General features: G+C 40.2%; 2 protein-coding genes across 2 annotated transcripts; one reads left to right on the top strand and one right to left on the bottom strand.

The window, feature by feature from the left end:
* Positions 1–4,896: 4,896 nt before the first annotated feature.
* On the top strand, positions 4,897–10,883 carry LOC103516015 (cytoplasmic dynein 1 intermediate chain 1). Its single transcript, XM_026828535.1, has 6 exons — positions 4,897–5,146; positions 5,666–5,783; positions 6,302–6,539; positions 7,123–7,283; positions 10,008–10,287; positions 10,810–10,883. The coding sequence occupies exons 1-6, from the start codon at positions 4,974–4,976 to the stop codon at positions 10,881–10,883; spliced, it is 1,044 nt and encodes a 347-aa protein (XP_026684336.1). The 5' UTR covers positions 4,897–4,973.
* Positions 10,884–11,214: 331 nt separating this feature from the next.
* LOC103516014 (cytoplasmic dynein 1 intermediate chain-like) lies at positions 11,215–13,290 on the bottom strand. The gene is made up of 3 exons (XM_026828532.1): positions 13,117–13,290; positions 12,036–12,290; positions 11,215–11,230 (listed from the first exon to the last, which is right to left on the bottom strand). Exons 1-3 carry the CDS (start codon positions 13,188–13,190, stop codon positions 11,215–11,217), a joined length of 345 nt encoding a protein of 114 aa, XP_026684333.1. The 5' UTR covers positions 13,191–13,290.
* Positions 13,291–17,682: the final 4,392 nt, after the last annotated feature.

Raw genomic sequence — 17,682 nt, 5'->3', positions numbered from 1 at the left:
TTTTTAATACTAACCAAACCTAATCGAAAAAAAATGAATTTTTCAAGCACTGCTGTGAATTTGATTGATGCTTTCCTCACCACATACTCGTACATCTTACTTTCCAAACAAACCAACCTCGAAACTAGGTATATCCTAAGTGGAAAAAATGCTGATATCAGAGTATCTAGATAGGAACCTAAATTCCTAATGTGATCTGTACAAAAAGACTTGTCTACCAAAATTCGCTTTGATTTTATTTCCTGCGCTTTAGGTAAAGAAACATCCTAACACACGCTTTTAAAACTGGTGAATGGTACTGAACTGTGAATAAAATCCGGTGCTAGTAATTCTATTTGTTTATAATTAAATACGACGAAGAAAAAAACTGAAAGAGTGCGTTATATGAAACATCAAACTGTAGAGGGTCGAAAATATATCGAAAGGGGTGATGTGCAAAAAAGTTATGCTTATGAATTGACAACCAGCATTTTACAAGAAAAGGGGTTATGAATTTCATGCCTTGGTTGGGATTCGAACCCGCGTCTTTTCGCTTACCATGTGAGTGGCCATTGGGGCAAGTTATTTTATCAGGGTGATACATCCAGACCACCCAATGCCCTCTTAATGCCCCCAAACCCCCTCCATAGTACATACGGGTATGTCTCCACTTGATGGACATTTGAACATGGGCAAAATCCGATCAAGTGTTGATATGTCGATTGGAAATGTCAATCTGCATCTTGTAGGCGATCGGCAAATGTAAATGCTGAATGATGCTCATTGGTAATTTTCAAATGGTGCCTGCCGATCGGCAGTTGCGGGATTTCGCTAATTGGTAAATGTCAAATGCCACCAATCGGCATTTGCCGAATTTCGTCAATCGGCGAAAATGTCGATCTAAACAATCGATAACAATGTATTGATGAGCTGCCCAGAGTCTGGGTTGCCAGATGACACAGCATACTACTCAAACAGATATGTTACATAGTTAAAGAAATACTCATTTGTTTCAACTTCATCTTGAAAATAGTCTTCCTCGGATTCCATTATTCCATGATCTTAGAGGTCGTATAATGATGGGGATAATTCCTTCACATATTAATGCTCTTTGTGAATTAATTAACCTGGATTACCAGAGTCTGGGTTGCCAGATGACACAGCATACTACTCAAACAGATATGTTACATAGGTAAAGAAATACTCATTTGTTTCAACTTCATTTTGAAAATAGTCTTCCTCGGATTCTATTATTCCATGATCTTAGAGGTCGGATAACGATGGGGAAAATTCCTTCACATATTAATGCTCTTTGTGAATTAATTGACCTGGATTCAAATATTTGTTTAGTGTCTATGTCTAAACATGAGTGATATCTTACCCAATCTCATCAGCATCTCCTAGTCCCATGTAGTCCTTGTACATGTCTGACTTCTCCGCCAGGAGTCGCTCCATAACACGCCCTGTCCGTGCAACAAAATGCTGAAACTCTTCACTCAACGTGATCTTCAGCTTTTCATCTTCACTCAGCTCGACAACTGAAAGGGATAAAAAGAGCCACAATGTCAGTCAAGGAAAACCCATTGTAATGATGGTAGACTCGGTAACTTTGTGAATTTCCATTTAAAACACCAGCCTAGTAGGTAGGTTGGTAGCACGCCTGCCATGTAAGCCCTAGGCCGCAGGTTCGATTCCCGCCAGGGGCGGATAATGTTCTTTCTCAGAACGGCTGGCTTTCTCCTATCCTGTCTTTCTTCTCTCTTCGGTTACAGGACGATAAGACTCTAGCAGTTACAGTTCCCTCTATCAAACCTCTTCACAAAAAAGGACTTACTCGTAGGTCGAGTTTTACCGCCGTGGATTGTCTCAGGATTGAGTTCAATCCGAGATTGACCTGGATATTAAGTATAGGGAAATCTTGATTTCATGTCAATCCCGAGTGGGTAAACCCCAGCATTAAAAGCATTGCAAAAGAAACAGATCATACTGTCATGGTCTCATATTGAGACAACCCAAACTCCGTCGCGTCGCAAAAGGCGAAATTAAGAAGGTATTTTCTCGAAACCCCCTTTCCAAGAGCCAACCAGAGATGGATAGAGGAACAAATAAATAAGGATACGGGATGGGCATGCTACGACACAGACCACTTGCGTCCAATGTAGCAGTTGTTTCATTGCTACGAAATAAAAACGGCGGTGGAACACCCATCTTTTAAACAAAAACTAAAAAAACAACAAAAACTAAAATACTATTCTCTTTTACTTACTCGGCTTCGTTTCCTCCTTCTTGATCTCCGTGTGCTCGAGTGAGGTGATGGCTGGCTTCACATCCTTCACCTGGGGCAGACCGTGCGGCAGAATCCCCGGGGGCAGCTTGCTCGTGGGCTTCGTTTCCTCCTTCTTGATCTCCGTGTGCTCGAGTGAGGTGATGGCTGGCTTCACATCCTTCACCTGGGGCAGACCGTGCGGCAAAATCCCCGGGGGCAGCTTGCTCGTAGTAAACCCATCGATGTTGATGAGGGAATTATCCTCGTCTTCCGCTTCGTCATAGGTCAAAACTTTGGGTAAATAAGACTGCTCTTGTGCAGGGAACAGACCCTGGGGTACGTCTCCACTACTCTTGTGCAGGGGACAGACCCTGAGGTACGTCTCCACTAGGTCGACTTTTTCGACGATTGACGAAATTCGGCAAATGCCGATTGGTGGCATTTGACATTTTTACCAATTAGCGAAATCCCGCAACTGCCGATCGGCAGGCACCATTTGAAAATTACCAATGAGCATCATTCAGCATTTACAAATCGGCCTTATATCTAACATTTGAAGATCGGCAAAACCTCAACAACCGGTAATGTGTCGATAGACATTTGCCGATCGCCTACAAGATGGAGATTGACATTTCCAATCGGCATATCAACACTTGATCGGATTTTGCCTATGTTCAAATGTCCATCAAGTGGAGACATACCCTTATGTACTATGGAGGGGGTTTGGGGGCATTAAGAGGGCAATGGGTGGTCTGGAGGTATCACCCTGATAAAAATAACTTGCCTCAATGGCCGCTTACATGGTAAGCGAGAAGACGCGGGTACGAATCCCAACCGAGGCATGAAATTCATAACCCCTTTTCTTGTAAAATGCTGGTTTTCAATTCATAAGCATAACTTCTTTGCACATCACCCCATTCGATATATTTTCGACCCTTTACAGTTTGATGTTTCATATAACGCACTCTTTCAGTTATTATCTTCGTCGTTTTTAATTATAAACAAATAGGATTACTAGCACCGGATTTTATTCACAGTTCAGTACCATTCACCAGTTTTAAAAGCGTATGTTAAGATGTTTCTTTACCTAAAGCGCAGGAAATAAAATCAAAGCGAATTTTGGTAGACAAGTCTTTTTGTACAGATCACATTAGGAATTTAGGTTCCTATCTAGATACTCTGATAACGGCATTTTTTCCACTTAGGATATACCTAGTTTCGAGGTTGGTTTGTTTGGAAAGTAAGACGTACGAGTATGTGGTGAGGAAAGCATCAATCAAATTCACAGCAGTGCTTGAAAAATTCATAGGGGGAACAAGGGGATAGGATGGACTGGGCAGAGGCAGGAGAATCACAAATATCCGGGACACTACATGGACTACAGGCTGATTGGAACGAGGAGGGAGATCCGGGACTACCGCAGTTACCACAGGATCTACAGTTCGACATGACTGGGTTCGAGTCTTGTCTAATGTCTACAAAACTCGATAATCTGACACACGCGCCTTTTATAATCAATCTCACACACGTAGAATTAACAGTGGCAACTTTTCAATACGAATTTACTCCGTGACAGATTCACGTAAAAACAATTTCTTTGATTTCACATTTGCAGTGGTTTACTTTAAAATTACATTTACCAATTAGCGAAATCCCGCAACTGCCGATCGGCAGGCACCATTTGAAAATTACCAATGAGCATCATTCAGCATTTACAAATCTGCCTTCTATCTAACATTTGAAGATCGGCAAAACCTCAACAACCGGTAATGTGTCAATAGACATTTGCCGATCGCCTACAAGATGCAGACTGACATTTCCAATCGACATATCAACACTTGATCGGATTTTGCCCATGTTCAAATGTCCATCAAGTGGAGACATACCCTTATGTACTATGGAGGGGGTTTGGGGGCATTAAGAGGGCAATGGGTGGTCTGGAAGTATCACCCTGATAAAAATAACTTGCCTCAATGCCCGCTCACATGGTAAGCGAGAAGACGCGGGTTCGAATCCCAACCGAGGCATGAAATTCCTAACCCCTTTTCTTGTAAAATGCTGGTTTTCAATTCATAAGCATAACTTTTTTGCACATCACCCCATTCGATATATTTTCGACCCTCTACAGTTTGATGTTTCATATAACGCACTCTTTCAGTTATTTTCTACGTCGTTTTTAATTATAAACAAATAGAATTACTAGTACCGGATTTTATTCACAGTTCAGTACCATTCACCAGTTTTAAAAGCTTATGTTAAGATGTTTCTTTACCTAAAGCACAGGAAATAAAATCAAAGCAAATTTTGGTAGACAAGTCTTTTTGTACAGATCACATTAGGAATTTAGGTTCCTATCTAGATACTCTGATAACAGCATTTTTTCCACTTAGGATATACCTAGTTTCGAGGTTGGTTTGTTTGGAAAGTAAGATGTACGAGTATGTGGTGAGGAAAGCATCAATCAAATTCACAGCAGTGCTTGAAAAATTCACTCTTTCCATACAAAAACACCTTTGTAACTTACTTCTTCTAAGCTTAACACCATACACAGAAAGCCCTCTCTGAGTCTTAGGTGTAGGGGCAAATGTCCCCAAAAGATGGGTTAAGCTTATACGAATGTACAACTTTTTTCTTTTATCTCCCCAGGGACGAAAAGTCCTCGACCAAGTTAAGCTTCTGTCGGCAGTTTTTCGACGAGAAGTGGTCGAAAAATCGCAACGTGACGTACATGGACTGGTCCACGCAACATCCAGAGTTGCTGTTGGCTTCGTATCATCGGAACAAGGAGGCTCCTAACGAACCAGATGGTGTGTGTCTCATTTGGAACACCAAGTTCAAGAAAACCACACCCGAGTTTGAGTTCTTCTGTCAGTCCCCCGTGTTGTCGTGCTGCTTCGCCAAGTAAGTTGTCTCAATAGTTGATAGTCGCATGACGTGATAGTAGTGTGACTGTCCTCGATGAAATTACATGCAATATTATGGGAAAATTTTAAATTAAACTACATCTTTCTGACTCCCTGTGACTTCACGTGACGTGATGATAGTGTGTACTTCACGTGACTCAGTCCCCCGTGTTGTCGTGCTGCTTCGCCAAGTAAGTTGTCTCAATAGTTGATAGTCGCATGACGTGATAGTAGTGTGACTGTCCTCAATGAAATTACCTGCAATATTATGGAAATTTTTTAAATTAAACTACATCTTTCTGACTCGCTGTGACTTCACGTGACGTGACGTGACATTATGATAGTGTGTACTTCACGTGACGTGACGTGATGATAGTGTGTACTTCACGTGACGTGACGTGATGGTACTATGTTTCTACCTTAAGTCTATGCATTCTATGCAATCTTCCCGTACTATCTGTCAACTGTATTTGAGTTTCCAAGCTTGATTTGTAACCGCTCTGATTTGTATTTTCAGATTCAACCCCTATCTCATTCTCGGTGGCACATACTCTGGTCAGATCGTACTGTGGGATACTCGAGTCCAGAAGAAAACTCCAGTACACAGGACTCCACTCAGTGTTATGGCACATACGGTAAGTGCAAACTAGAGATGTGTATTGTAAGGACTGAGTGAGTTCTGAAAAGAACTACTCTTTTCAGTGGACTGCTCAGTCAATGCCTTTTTTTTTTAAGATGAGTGTTTCACTTTTATTTCGTAGCAATGAAACAACTCCTACATTAGACGCGTGTGGTCTGTGTCGTAGCATGCCCATCCTGTAGTATGCCTCTCATCAGATGGGCGAGGAGAGACACAATACTTCTCATCTAGGTGGTGGGTTAACAATCCCTAATAGGGAGTTGAAGAGTGAGTTACAAGGTTTAGGATCTAACTCTTTGGCTGAGTGAAGCCCAATCGAGTGACTGGGTTCCTGGGAAATCTAATAAATCAGGAAGCTCGACACTTCAATATAGCGATGCAAGACTCTAAATCAGGGGAATAACCCAATAATAGAGTTCTTCTCCCCTAAAACTCGTGTTTCTTTTAGTTTTTCCCTCAATGTACCTATAACTTTCCGTTTCATTACCTCTGCGTTTACACTGTGTTTTGCAGCATCCAGTATTTTGCATGAGTGTGATAGGCACTCAGAACGCGCACAATCTCATTTCCATCTCCAACGACGGACGTCTCTGTTCTTGGAGTTTGGAAATGTTGTCGTCACCCCAGGAGACACGGGATCTCCAATACAACAACAAGCAGACCAAGAACTTGGCCGTCCTGAGCTTGGCGTTCCCGCAGAACGACGTCAACAATTTCGTGGTGGGCTGTGAAGATGGCAATGTCTATTCAGGTGAGATGCCGTTCCGAGAACGAAACGTATGTATCTGTTCCGAACATTATCTGTTAAGGAACGAACTTTATCTGATCAGGATTTAGGAACCTCACATACATATGTATCTGTTTAGGATAGGAACCTTATCTGATCGCCCCGGGCAGGAGTCGAACCCGCGGCCTAGCGCTCAAAAGGTGATACATTCAAAGCTAAATAGGCTGGCTCTCAAATTACATCTAGGGAAAAATTCCATACCTCAGCTGGCATTAAACCCACGCCCTTCTGTCTACCAGGCGAGCGTCTTTCTATAATAATGTTTGTGGCAATTTCGACCACCCTTCCGAAAATTGGTCACCATAAGGCTGGGGTGCCCAATCTTTTCAGAAGAAAATCGTCTTGAATTTTCAATACAGTCTCGCGATCGACTTACCTAATGAGAGACTTGACTCTAAATTTGGTTCACAAGTGGAGTAATCGGATGTGTAAGATGATATTGCCAGGTTCAAACACTGCTTGGTGTGCTGGTCGCTATCGACTTGAAATTGGTTGGGCAGCCCTGCCATAAGGAGACTAAGTTTTGTTTCTCTTTCTCCTTCCGCAGCGTGTCGTCACGGTAACAAGGCTGGCAATGTAGAATGTTATGAAGGTCATGAAGGTCCAGTAGTAGGTCTGAGTTCACATCGGGCTCAAGGTCATATCGATTTCAGTCATCTCTATCTTACCTCGTCCTATGATTGGTCGGTCAAGCTCTGGAACATTAAGGTAAGTGCGTTTTGCGTCGTTTTGCAAAAACTTTTTTGTTCAGCTTGAAAGTTTGTCAGAAAAATTCTACATCTCACTTACAACGAACCCGGAAGACTGGGAAGACTCCGAAAAAGATGGATTGATGTTCAACATCAGAGAGCCAAGAGGAACCACAGAGAACTGGATCGAATCCGCCCAGAATCGAGAGCTCTGTAGAAGGCTGGTTAATGGAGGTCTTGGGCCCTCGCGGCCAGTCAGATCCTGGCAGTAAGTAAGTTGTTTGTCAGGGCTAATCCATCCCTAAGACATTTGATTATGAAATCCTAATGCCCTCTAGCCTTCAGTCGACAAATCCGGGCCAGCCTTAAATGCGGAAGCAGCTGAAGTAACGGTCCAAGTAAAATCAGATAGTTCATATTTCCGTTCCGACAGGCAGATAGTAGGTAGTCGTATTACGCTAGTCCCACAAATCAGCCCGTGAATAGCAGGCTGAATAAATCGTAAATTTCTATGCCAAGCTTTAATTATTGTGGCCACATTTCTATTTTGAGCCAGTTTTATTCCCACTAACATCAACGAAGGGAAATCTCATTTTCATTCCAGTCTCCCGAAATTTTAACAATTTTAAAGTAAACCACTGCAAATGTGAAATCAAAGAAATTGTTTTTACGTGAATCTGTCACGGAGGAAATTCGTATTGAAAAGTTGCCACTGTTAAATCTACGTGTGTGAGATTGATAAAAGGCGCGTGTGTCAGATTATCGAGTTTTGTAGACATTAGTCAAGACTCGAACCCAGTCATGTCGAACTGTAGATCCTGTGGTAATTGCGGTAGTCCCGGATCTCCCTCTTCCTTCCAATCAGCCTGTAGTCCATGTAGTGTCCCGGATATTTGTGATTCTCCTGCCTCTGCCCAGTCCATCCTATCCCCTTGTTCCCCCTGGATGTTCACCAGTTGTCACAACACAACCATGACCCGTAACATACCGCCTATTTCCAAACAATGCAGCGAAGGTCAAGTGCTGAATCAGTTGCTCCTCAAGTCGTACACTCATGAGCTCGCGAGGACAGGACAATGCGCCACCTTGCCTGGATCACATGAACATTGAGGACTGAACAACTGACAAACATTAGGACTAGTCACGTGATATGACATACATTGGGCTGCGACAAATTTTATTCTTTACACTTAACACCATTGTTTGGATGATCATTTTGAAATAAATTATTTTAAATGTTTTGTACTTTTTAGCACACTCGTATTTGATTTATCTCTTTAATTGAAACCGACCCTAGGGACCTACAAAAATTATCGAATCTGCAAAGTTCGAGCCACTTGAGGCTATAGGACTTTGTAGTCTAGAGAACGGTAATCACCTTTTGAGCTTCTTGCTGTGTATAGCCCTTAATAGCAGAACTTAGGTCCTGAATAACCGTCGAACCGTACCTTCTTGAAAGTCGACCCAGGGACACTTTTGATCTACCTAGATAATTCAAAGTTTCTATTTTTCTTGAAAGTTTGAGCCACCAAATGCTAAAGGGTCTAAATCTAAACTCGAGGAGACCCTTGATGTATCAACCTCGTATAGCTCTGTTCTATTCTACTTTTTTCAGGCTTTATTTATAATGGGAGGGTTCTCCTGAATAGTCTGGCTGAGGGACTATAAACAGAGAGTAGATCAGCGTCTAGCTAGGGGACTATAAACAGGGAGTAGACTAGTCCAAATTTCCTTATGCTATTATCAATATAAATTTTTGTCGATGGTGGGATTCGAACCCGGGACCTTCTGCATGGCAAGCAGGAGCGTTACCACTGGGCTAACCGTGCCATTTTTTTTCCTTATTTATTTGTTCCTCTATCCATCTCTGGTTGGCTATTGGAAAGGGGGTTTCGAGAAAATACCTTCTTGATTTCGCCTTTTGCGACGCGACGGAGTTTGGGTTGTCCCAATACGAGACCATGACAGTATGATCTGTTTCTTTTGCAATGCTTTTAATGCTGGAGTTTACCCACTCGGGATTGACATGAAATCAAGATTTACCTATACTTTATAGCCAGGTCAACCTCGGATTGAACAATCCTGAGACAATCCACGGCGGTAAAACTCGACCTAAGTCCTTTTTTTGTGAAGAGGTTTGATAGAGGGAACTGTAACTGCTAGGGTCTTATCGTCCTGTAACCGAAGAGAGAAGAAAGACAGGATAGGAGAAAGCCAGCCGTTCTGAGAAAGAACATTATCCGCCCCTGGCGGGAATCGAACCTGCGGCCTAGGGCTTACATGGCAGACGTGCTACCAACCTACCTAACTAGGCTGGCGTTTTAAATGGAAATTCACAAAGTTACCGAGTCTACCATCATTACAATGTGTTTTCCTTGACTGACCTTGTGGCTCTTTTTATCCGTGGCCTCAAAGCGATCACTCTAAAGCTGATTGAGAGGCCGACGACAAACGCTGACCCCATCTGAACATGGGAAAAGGCGAAGAAGAAGCAGGGTTCTCCTGAAGGAGCTCTTCCATCCAAACACTTCTCTGCTCTATTCTACATTTAATAAATGTGGAGACCATTGGACGTCCATCACGTAGTCTCGGAACTCGTTGAACGAATGAACTGGTTTGTTTTCCTGTGAGGGAGAATGTTAGAGTAGCATTAAATGTAGAATAGAGCAGAGAAGTGTTTGGATGGAAGAGCTCCGTCAGGAGAACCCTGCATTTAATTCTACTCTAACATTCTCCCTCACAGGAAAACAAACCAGTTCATTCGTTCAACGAGTTCCGAGACTACGTGATGGACGTCCAATGGTCTCCCATCAACCCGGCTCTGTTCGCGACAGTGGAAGTAGCTGGTCGTGTGGATCTGTGGAATTTGAATCTGGATACGGAAGTCCCGGCTACTTCTGCCATAGTGGAGGGGGCACCCGCTCTGAGTCGGGTCACGTGGACACCGAACGGGACTCAGCTGTGTGTGGGAGACGAGAAGGGAGCTATCACCATGTTCGATGTAGGAGAGGTGGGTATTGCTTGTTTGAAATTTATTACCAGTGGTTGACCCGTCCTTTGTACGGGATCAGTGCAGAGTGAGATGCATGACTTTGAAGCGCCGCCACTTTGAATCAGGATGTAATGTGACAATTTTAAGTAGCCTATGTGGGGTGCAATCTTGAAAGTTCAGGGTTCCGCAAAAATGTTCACCTTTTGAAAAGGGTTCCGCGGGCCAAACTAATTAAGAAACACTGCTCTAGACTACAAAGTGCTATAGGTCCTATAGCCTCAAGTGGCTCGAACTTTCCAGAGATTCGATAATTTTTGTAGATCAAAAGTGTCCTAGGGTTGGTTTGAATTAAAGAGATAAATCAAATACGAGTGTGCTATAAAGTACAAAACATTTAAAATAATTTATTTCAAAATGATCATCCAAACATGGTGTTAAGTGTAAAGAATAAAATTTGTCGCAGCCCAATGTATGTCACATCACGTGACTAGTCCTAATGTCAGTTGTTCAGTCCTAGGGTATGTCATGTTGTCCTATCCTACGTGTTGTCCAGTCCTCAATGTTCATGTGATCCAGGCAAGGTGGCGCATTGTCCTGTCCTCGCGAGCTCATGAGTGTACGACTTGAGGAGCAATTGATTCAGGACTTGACCTTCGCTGAATTGTTTGGAAATAGGCGGTATGTTACGGGTCATGGTTGCCACCTACTTACATTAATTTCCCTATTGGCAAGTTCATTCATAAAATCATAAAGGAACGTCCCAATTTAATTTTGATAAAAATCCCGTTTGGCTTTACCGGAATAAGTGTCAAGCGGTAATAAGAATGCTTAGGCTGATCGTATTACTGATTAGAATTACTGAAGATTTGCGGGCTACCAAGTTACCATTATGTGAACTCCCTCTTCTTAAAATCGCCCCTCCTTTTTAGCACAGAATTTTATTTCATGGAAAAAAGAATCAAAGATGAATGAATCTGAAAATACAAATCAGAGCGGTTACAAATCAAGCTTGGAAACTCAAATACAGTTGACAGATAGTACGGGAAGATTGCATAGACTTAAGGTAGAAACATACTACCATCACGTCACGTCACGTGAAGTACACACTATCATCACGTCACAGTGAAGTATCTAATGTCTGTAGTTTTAGTTTTAAGGTTGGTGAGGGATGAAGTTAAATACATACGAGTCAACATATCGTTTGAAGTGAAGTGAGAAATGAGTACCAAATGTTACTAGGATGCCCACAAAAATAAACTACGGTAATTATGATTTTAAATATTTGAATAGGTAAGAGGAAACTGTTCGAGTTGCCATCTAAAGATCTAAGATTGATCCGTAAGGGCACAAAAATCCATGTGTGTACCAATGGCACAGGAAAATCTCCATTTAGGAAAATGAGGGCATTAATTAGTTTGTTACTGAGGACAATCATCACGTCACGTCACGTGAAGTACACACTATCATCACGTCACGTCACGTGAAGTACACACTATCATCACGTCACGTCACGTGAAGTCACAGGGAGTCAGAAAGATGTAGTTTAATTTAAAATTTTGCAGGTAATTTCATTGAGGACAGTCACACTACTCTCACGTCATGCGGGACAATGGACAGTAGTGAATAGAGTGAGGTAATGTCAGTAATATTGGAGGGAAATAAATTCTTGCCAAATACCTCTAGGGAACTAGGTTGAGCATTGAAATAAAATATGTTCAATTCTAATAAATTTGATTATAATCCACTTCCCCCATTGGCTATGCATATAGAAAAAAAAACTTGGCGAAGCAGCACGACAACACGGGGGACTGACAGAAGAACTCAAACTCGGGTGTGGTTTTCTTGAACTTGGTGTTCCAAATGAGGCACACACCATCTGGTTCGTTAGGAGCCTCCTTGTTCCGATGATACGACGCCAACAGCAACTCTGGATGTTGCGTGGACCAGTCCATGTACGTTACGTTGCGATTTTTCGACCACTTCTCGTCGAAAAACTGCCGACAGAAGCTCAACTTGGTCGAGGACTTTTCGTCCCTATGGAGAAAGAAGAAATAATTCGTATAAGCTTAACCCATCTTTTGGGGCCATTTGCTGATTTTTCGACCACTTCTCGTCGAAAAACTGCCGACAGAAGCTCAACTTGGTCGAGGACTTTTCGTCCCTATGGAGAAAGAAGAAATAGTTCGTATAAGCTTAACCCATCTTTTGGGGCCATTTGCCCCAACACCTAAGACTCAGAGAGGGCTTTCTGTGTATGGTGTTAAGCTTAGAAGAAGTAAGTTACAAAGGTGTTTTTGTATGGAAAGAGGAAGCAAGTAAATTACATTGGTACATAAGTTGCGATCAGTACTGTTACCGATTGTAAAATTGTAGATCGATAATTTTTTGTATGAAAAATGAGAGAGAAACAATCGATAACAATGTATTGATGAGCTGGTAAGTTACAAAGGTGTTTTTGTATGGAAAGAGGAAGCAAGTAAATTACATTGGTACATAAGTTGCGATCAGTACTGTTACCGATTGTAGATCAGGAAGATTGTAGAATTGTAGATCGATAATTTTTTGTATGAAAAATGAGAGAGAAACAATCGATAACAATGTATTGATGAGCTGCCCAGAGTCTGGGTTGCCAGATGACACAGCATACTACTCAAACAGATATGTTACATAGGTAAAGAAATACTCATTTGTTTCAACTTCATCTTGAAAATAGTCTTCCTCGGATTCCATTATTCCATGATCTTTGAGGTCGGATAATGATGGGGAAAATTCCTTCACATATTAATGCTCTTTGTGAATTAATAGACCAGGCTTAAAATATGTGTTTAGTGTCTATGTCTAAACATGAGTTATATCTTACCCAATCTCATCGGCATCTCCTAGTCCCATGTAGTCCTTGTACATGTCTGACTTCTCCGCCAGGAGTCGCTCCATAACACGACCTGTCCGTGCAACAAAATGCTGAAACTCTTCACTCAAAGTGATCTTCAGCTTTTCATCTTCACTCAGCTCGACAACTGAAAGGGATAAAAAGAGCCACAAGGTCAGTCAAGGAAAACCCATTGTAATGATGGTAGACTCGGTAACTTTGTGAATTTCCATTTAAAACGCCAGCCTAGGTAGCTAGGTTGGTAGCGTGTCTGTCTTGTAAGCGCTAGGCCGCGGATTCGATTCCCGCCGGATTTTATCCTGAGCGGATAATGTTCTCTCAGAACGGCTGGCTTTCTCCTATCCTGTCTTTCTTCTCTCTTCGGTTACAGGATAAGACCCTAGCAGTTACAGTTCCCTCTATCAAACCTCTTCACAAAAAAGGACTTAGGTCGAGTTTTACCGCCGTGGATTGTCTCAGGATTGAGTTCAATCCCAGGTTGACCTGGGTATTAAGTATAGGGAACTCTTGATTTCATGTCAATCCCGAGTGGGTAAACTCCAGCATTAAAAGCATTGCAAAAGAAACAGATCATACTGTCATGTTCTCATATTGGGACAACCCAAACTCCGTCGCGTCGCAAAAGGCGAAATCAAGAAGGTATTTTCTCGAAACTCCCTTTCCAAGAGCCAACCAGAGATGGATAGAGGAACAAATAAATAAGGAATCCTTGTGTGTACCGATGGCACAGGAAAATCTCCATTTTGGAAAATGAGGGCATTAATTAGTTTGTTACTGAGGACAATGGACAGTATAGTGAATAGAGTGAGGTAATGTCAGTAATATTGGAGGGAAATAAATTCTTGCCAAATACCTCTAGGGAACTAGGCTGAGCATTGAAATAAAATATGTTCAATTCTAATAAATTTGATTATAATCCACTTCCCCCATTGGCTATGCATATAGGAAAAAGCAGACAAGGAAGCTCATAATAAGGTTTAACAAATCGCCCCACTCTATTCACTCTCAAGGGGACAAAACTAGAAAACTGATTTTTCGAAGTTGCAATACAACCAAGCCAGTTAAATAGTTAAGACAAAATACATGACAAAGAAGAGGTATTGTCAAAAGTGGCATTTTGAACTAAAGGAGCCTACACTTGTATTCAAAAGAACCCCGAATTTGCACCTAATATTATTATTACTTCTAATACTGAAATTGTAAATATTTCTTTCTTTGCTATTATCAAATTCATTGTTCGTGAATGTCAAGTTAGAAGAGAGTAATGTATTCTAAGCAAAACAGAAGGAATAAACGTTCTTACCGTAATAACCGAATGATTGAGCTGTTGAACACATCAGAAGTTATATCACAAAGAAAAGTGGGTTGACAGTGAGCCCAAAGTTAAGAGAATCACCAGACACCACATGAAAACAAAGGTAGAAGAGAAAACAGAACAAATTAAGAAAGGGCAAAACTAAAATCAGACACTAATTCTAAATAACAACAAGGGAACTCTAAGTATTCAAATACACGTACGGGAAAATATACTAAGGCTAGTGTAATTATTAAACATCCCTTAAAGGCTAGTCTTGACTTCAGGGCTAGTTTTCCTATACATATTATATCACAAAGAAAAGTGGGTTGACAGTGAGCCCAAAGTTAAGAGAATCACCAGACACCACATGAAAACAAAGGTAGAAGAGAAAAGAGAACAAATTAAGAAAGAGCAAAACTAAAATCAGACACTAATTCTAAATAACAACAAGGGAACTCTAAGTATTTAAATACACGTACGGGAAAATATACTAAGGCTAGTGTAATTATTAAACATCCCTTAAAGATTAGTCTTGACTTCAGGGCTAGTTTTCCTATACATTAGCATAGCAAAACTGATCCCTCAATTGAAGACTAAAGGATGTTCAGTAATTTTCAACTACCTACCAATACATTCTACTTGATTTACTTTTCTTCGTCTTTTTTTACCGATAACGATACTCGTATAATCTTCAATAGTTGCATTTACATAAACAGTGGAATGTGAAATATGAACTAAATAAATGGATACAATCTACCCGTATACATAAGTAAAATACCACATTCATGAAAATAGAATTAAGCTAGGAAACAATAAGAAGCGTGCATAAAATATTACACTAAACATAAATGAAGAACGGTGAAAAAAAAAGTATTGAAGAATTTTCCTTGAAGAAAATTTGAGCTTACAAAACAATCAAAAATGAGCACCTGCAAGAGACGGCAATCAATAATAAAGCACAACATAAATAAGCAATGCCCTGTGAATATACGGGGGAACAAGGTGAATTATCGTACACTCGATCGTAAGAAAAATTGTATGTGTGTACCAGGCAGCAGGCTCTAGGTACTTGAAGGTTTTTTTTTCATGTCAAAATGAATACGGATTCATTCGATGGAGTCAGAAAAAAAAACTTATGTCTCGGTCTTATTCAGACAAGAAATAAAAACACATGCATTTTCTCCTTTCTCTCGTCTCCTTTCTTTCTCCATCTCACACATAGACAATCACGCGCATGCAACTTTCTCTTTCCTCTGCCGTTTCTTTCTCTCTCATACGACACGTCTCTATTGGTTGCACATTTTCGTTCACATATGGCATGGCATGAAAAATTAGGAGAGAATTCGATCAGGATACCTATCTGGAATTTATTAACACTATTGAATAGGGTGTAATTTTATACCAAGGGTGCTGCCAGATTGAAAATAAAAAAGGGTCTAAAGAAAGTACAACAATAAAATTTTGCTTATAAATCAAATCATATCAGAGAGGGTAATGTAGGAATGATGTCTTTTTATTTATTTACATGAGGTAAGGTCTTTAGAACAGTTTGTTTTATGTAATTTTATACCAAGGGTGCTGCCAGATTGAAAATAAAAAAGGGTCTAAAGAAAGTACAACAATAAAATTTTGCTTATAAATCAAACCATATAAGAGAGGGTAATGTAGGAGTGATGACTTTTTATTTATTAACATGAGGTAAGGTGTTTAGAACAGTTTGTTTTGCCAGGGTGGTATCAAGATTTGTTGGTGCAATCCTGGCCACAAGACGTGTTAACCCTTGACTTTGGTTTGGTTAGAATTAAGACCAGCCAACTACTATGAACAGCTCACAAAGTCTCCATAATGTTATTTACAATTTACACAAATAACAGTTAAATAATTGATTTGAAAGTGAATTACATATTTCCACAAATTGAAAGTGACTAAAAAACCCCTACTTATCTATTAATACCCTATACCTAACTTGAAAATTAAAATGTGTAAGTAAGTAGTACCATGGAATATGATTTTACGTGAATAGGACATTCATGCTCGGTGAAGGTACATGTTAAACACTTTCAAATCTAAGTTCCTCATCAATTGAACTCAACACAACACAGCTTTTGTCACATTTAAATTTTAATATTGGGTATTTAAATAGATACAAGTCACTACTGACTGCAGAGATTACCTAGGTATGCACTAAAAAAAAAAAAAAGAAACAATTTATTAAAATAAAAAATATTCAGTAGGTATTTTAATAAGTTTAATTTAAAACAAAGCACTTCCAACACAAAAAGACCTCGGCAGGTTGATACCATCAGAAGAACGTTCAAAACTAAACAAGACCACAGTTCTGGTGTTTTCCGAGCACTAGTAGATTATAAACTGTTGTTACACAATTATCATAAAAAAATAAAATGAGAAAAATCAATTGAATATACCTCCGTTTCGAGTTCAAAGAAGATGTGTACCAGGTGCTCGAAAAATTTCACAATACTTTCTCTATGATTGTTGTGAATATGTTAAAAGCCTTTTGAGAATGATTAAAAACAGTATGATGGAATAACAGGAGAGATATGTTCATATGTAGCAATAATGGTTGATAGAATAACAAGAGAGATAGCAATAGCTTTGTCATTGGGTCTAATTCAATAGAGCTGCATACCTAAACATGGTTCTGAAGCTACAACAAAATTTGGTAAATAAATGTTACAATGACAATCTCTTGCAAAACATTGAGGTCCTGCTTTGTAACAAAGCAGGCAGGAGTCTATTAAATTTAAAACTAGGTATCTAATTTTAGTTTAGATCTTTTTCAGAGTCAATTGTTCAGAATATTTTCCTACTTGATTTATGAAACGTTCATACCTACCACATCACATTTTGCTGTAAATTACAATAGGTACATTACTTCACAGGTGACTAATCAAATGAGAGAACAAGAGGACAGCCACATGGTTCCGGTTGAGTGCAGACACACTAGGTTTTAACAGCTAACAGGTTCAATCCTTCACACAGAATAAACAATCAACCTACCAGCAACAACAAAAACAAGACACCTTGACAAATTGATCAATGTAGGTAGCTAGTAAGATCTACCTACTTAATACTAAGGAAAAGATTTTTACCAAGGAAAAGGGAAATTCTGCAGAATAGATGCAAAGATGGACCAACAGAGTTAAAACAAAGCCGGAGGATATGATATTCTTCGTATTGTACTGTTATTTATGCTGAAATTTGTAAAATAAAGTACC

Source organism: Diaphorina citri, unplaced genomic scaffold, assembly GCF_000475195.1.
Source record: "Diaphorina citri unplaced genomic scaffold, Diaci psyllid genome assembly version 1.1 scaffold1464, whole genome shotgun sequence".
In the NCBI taxonomy this organism is placed as follows: Eukaryota; Metazoa; Arthropoda; class Insecta; order Hemiptera; family Psyllidae; genus Diaphorina; species Diaphorina citri.
The sequence above is the reverse complement of the archived record's forward strand: the minus strand, read 5'-3'. Positions and strand labels throughout refer to the sequence as shown.

What these genes read in the sequence shown, in the direction of transcription:
- LOC103516014 (XM_026828532.1), bottom strand. Translation starts at nt 13,190, where the DNA reads ATGGAGCGACTCCTGGCGGAGAAGTCAGACATGTACAAGGACTACATG. An exon ending in GGAGATGCCGATGAGATTGG is followed by an intron (nt 12,291 to 13,116) that starts GTAAGATATAAC and finishes CTTTCTCCATAG; the next exon opens with GGACGAAAAGTCCTCGACCA.
- LOC103516015 (XM_026828535.1), top strand. Translation starts at nt 4,974, where the DNA reads ATGGACTGGTCCACGCAACATCCAGAGTTGCTGTTGGCTTCGTATCAT. An exon ending in TTGTCGTGCTGCTTCGCCAA is followed by an intron (nt 5,147 to 5,665) that starts GTAAGTTGTCTC and finishes TTGTATTTTCAG; the next exon opens with ATTCAACCCCTATCTCATTC. An exon ending in TCAGTGTTATGGCACATACG is followed by an intron (nt 5,784 to 6,301) that starts GTAAGTGCAAAC and finishes TGTGTTTTGCAG; the next exon opens with CATCCAGTATTTTGCATGAG.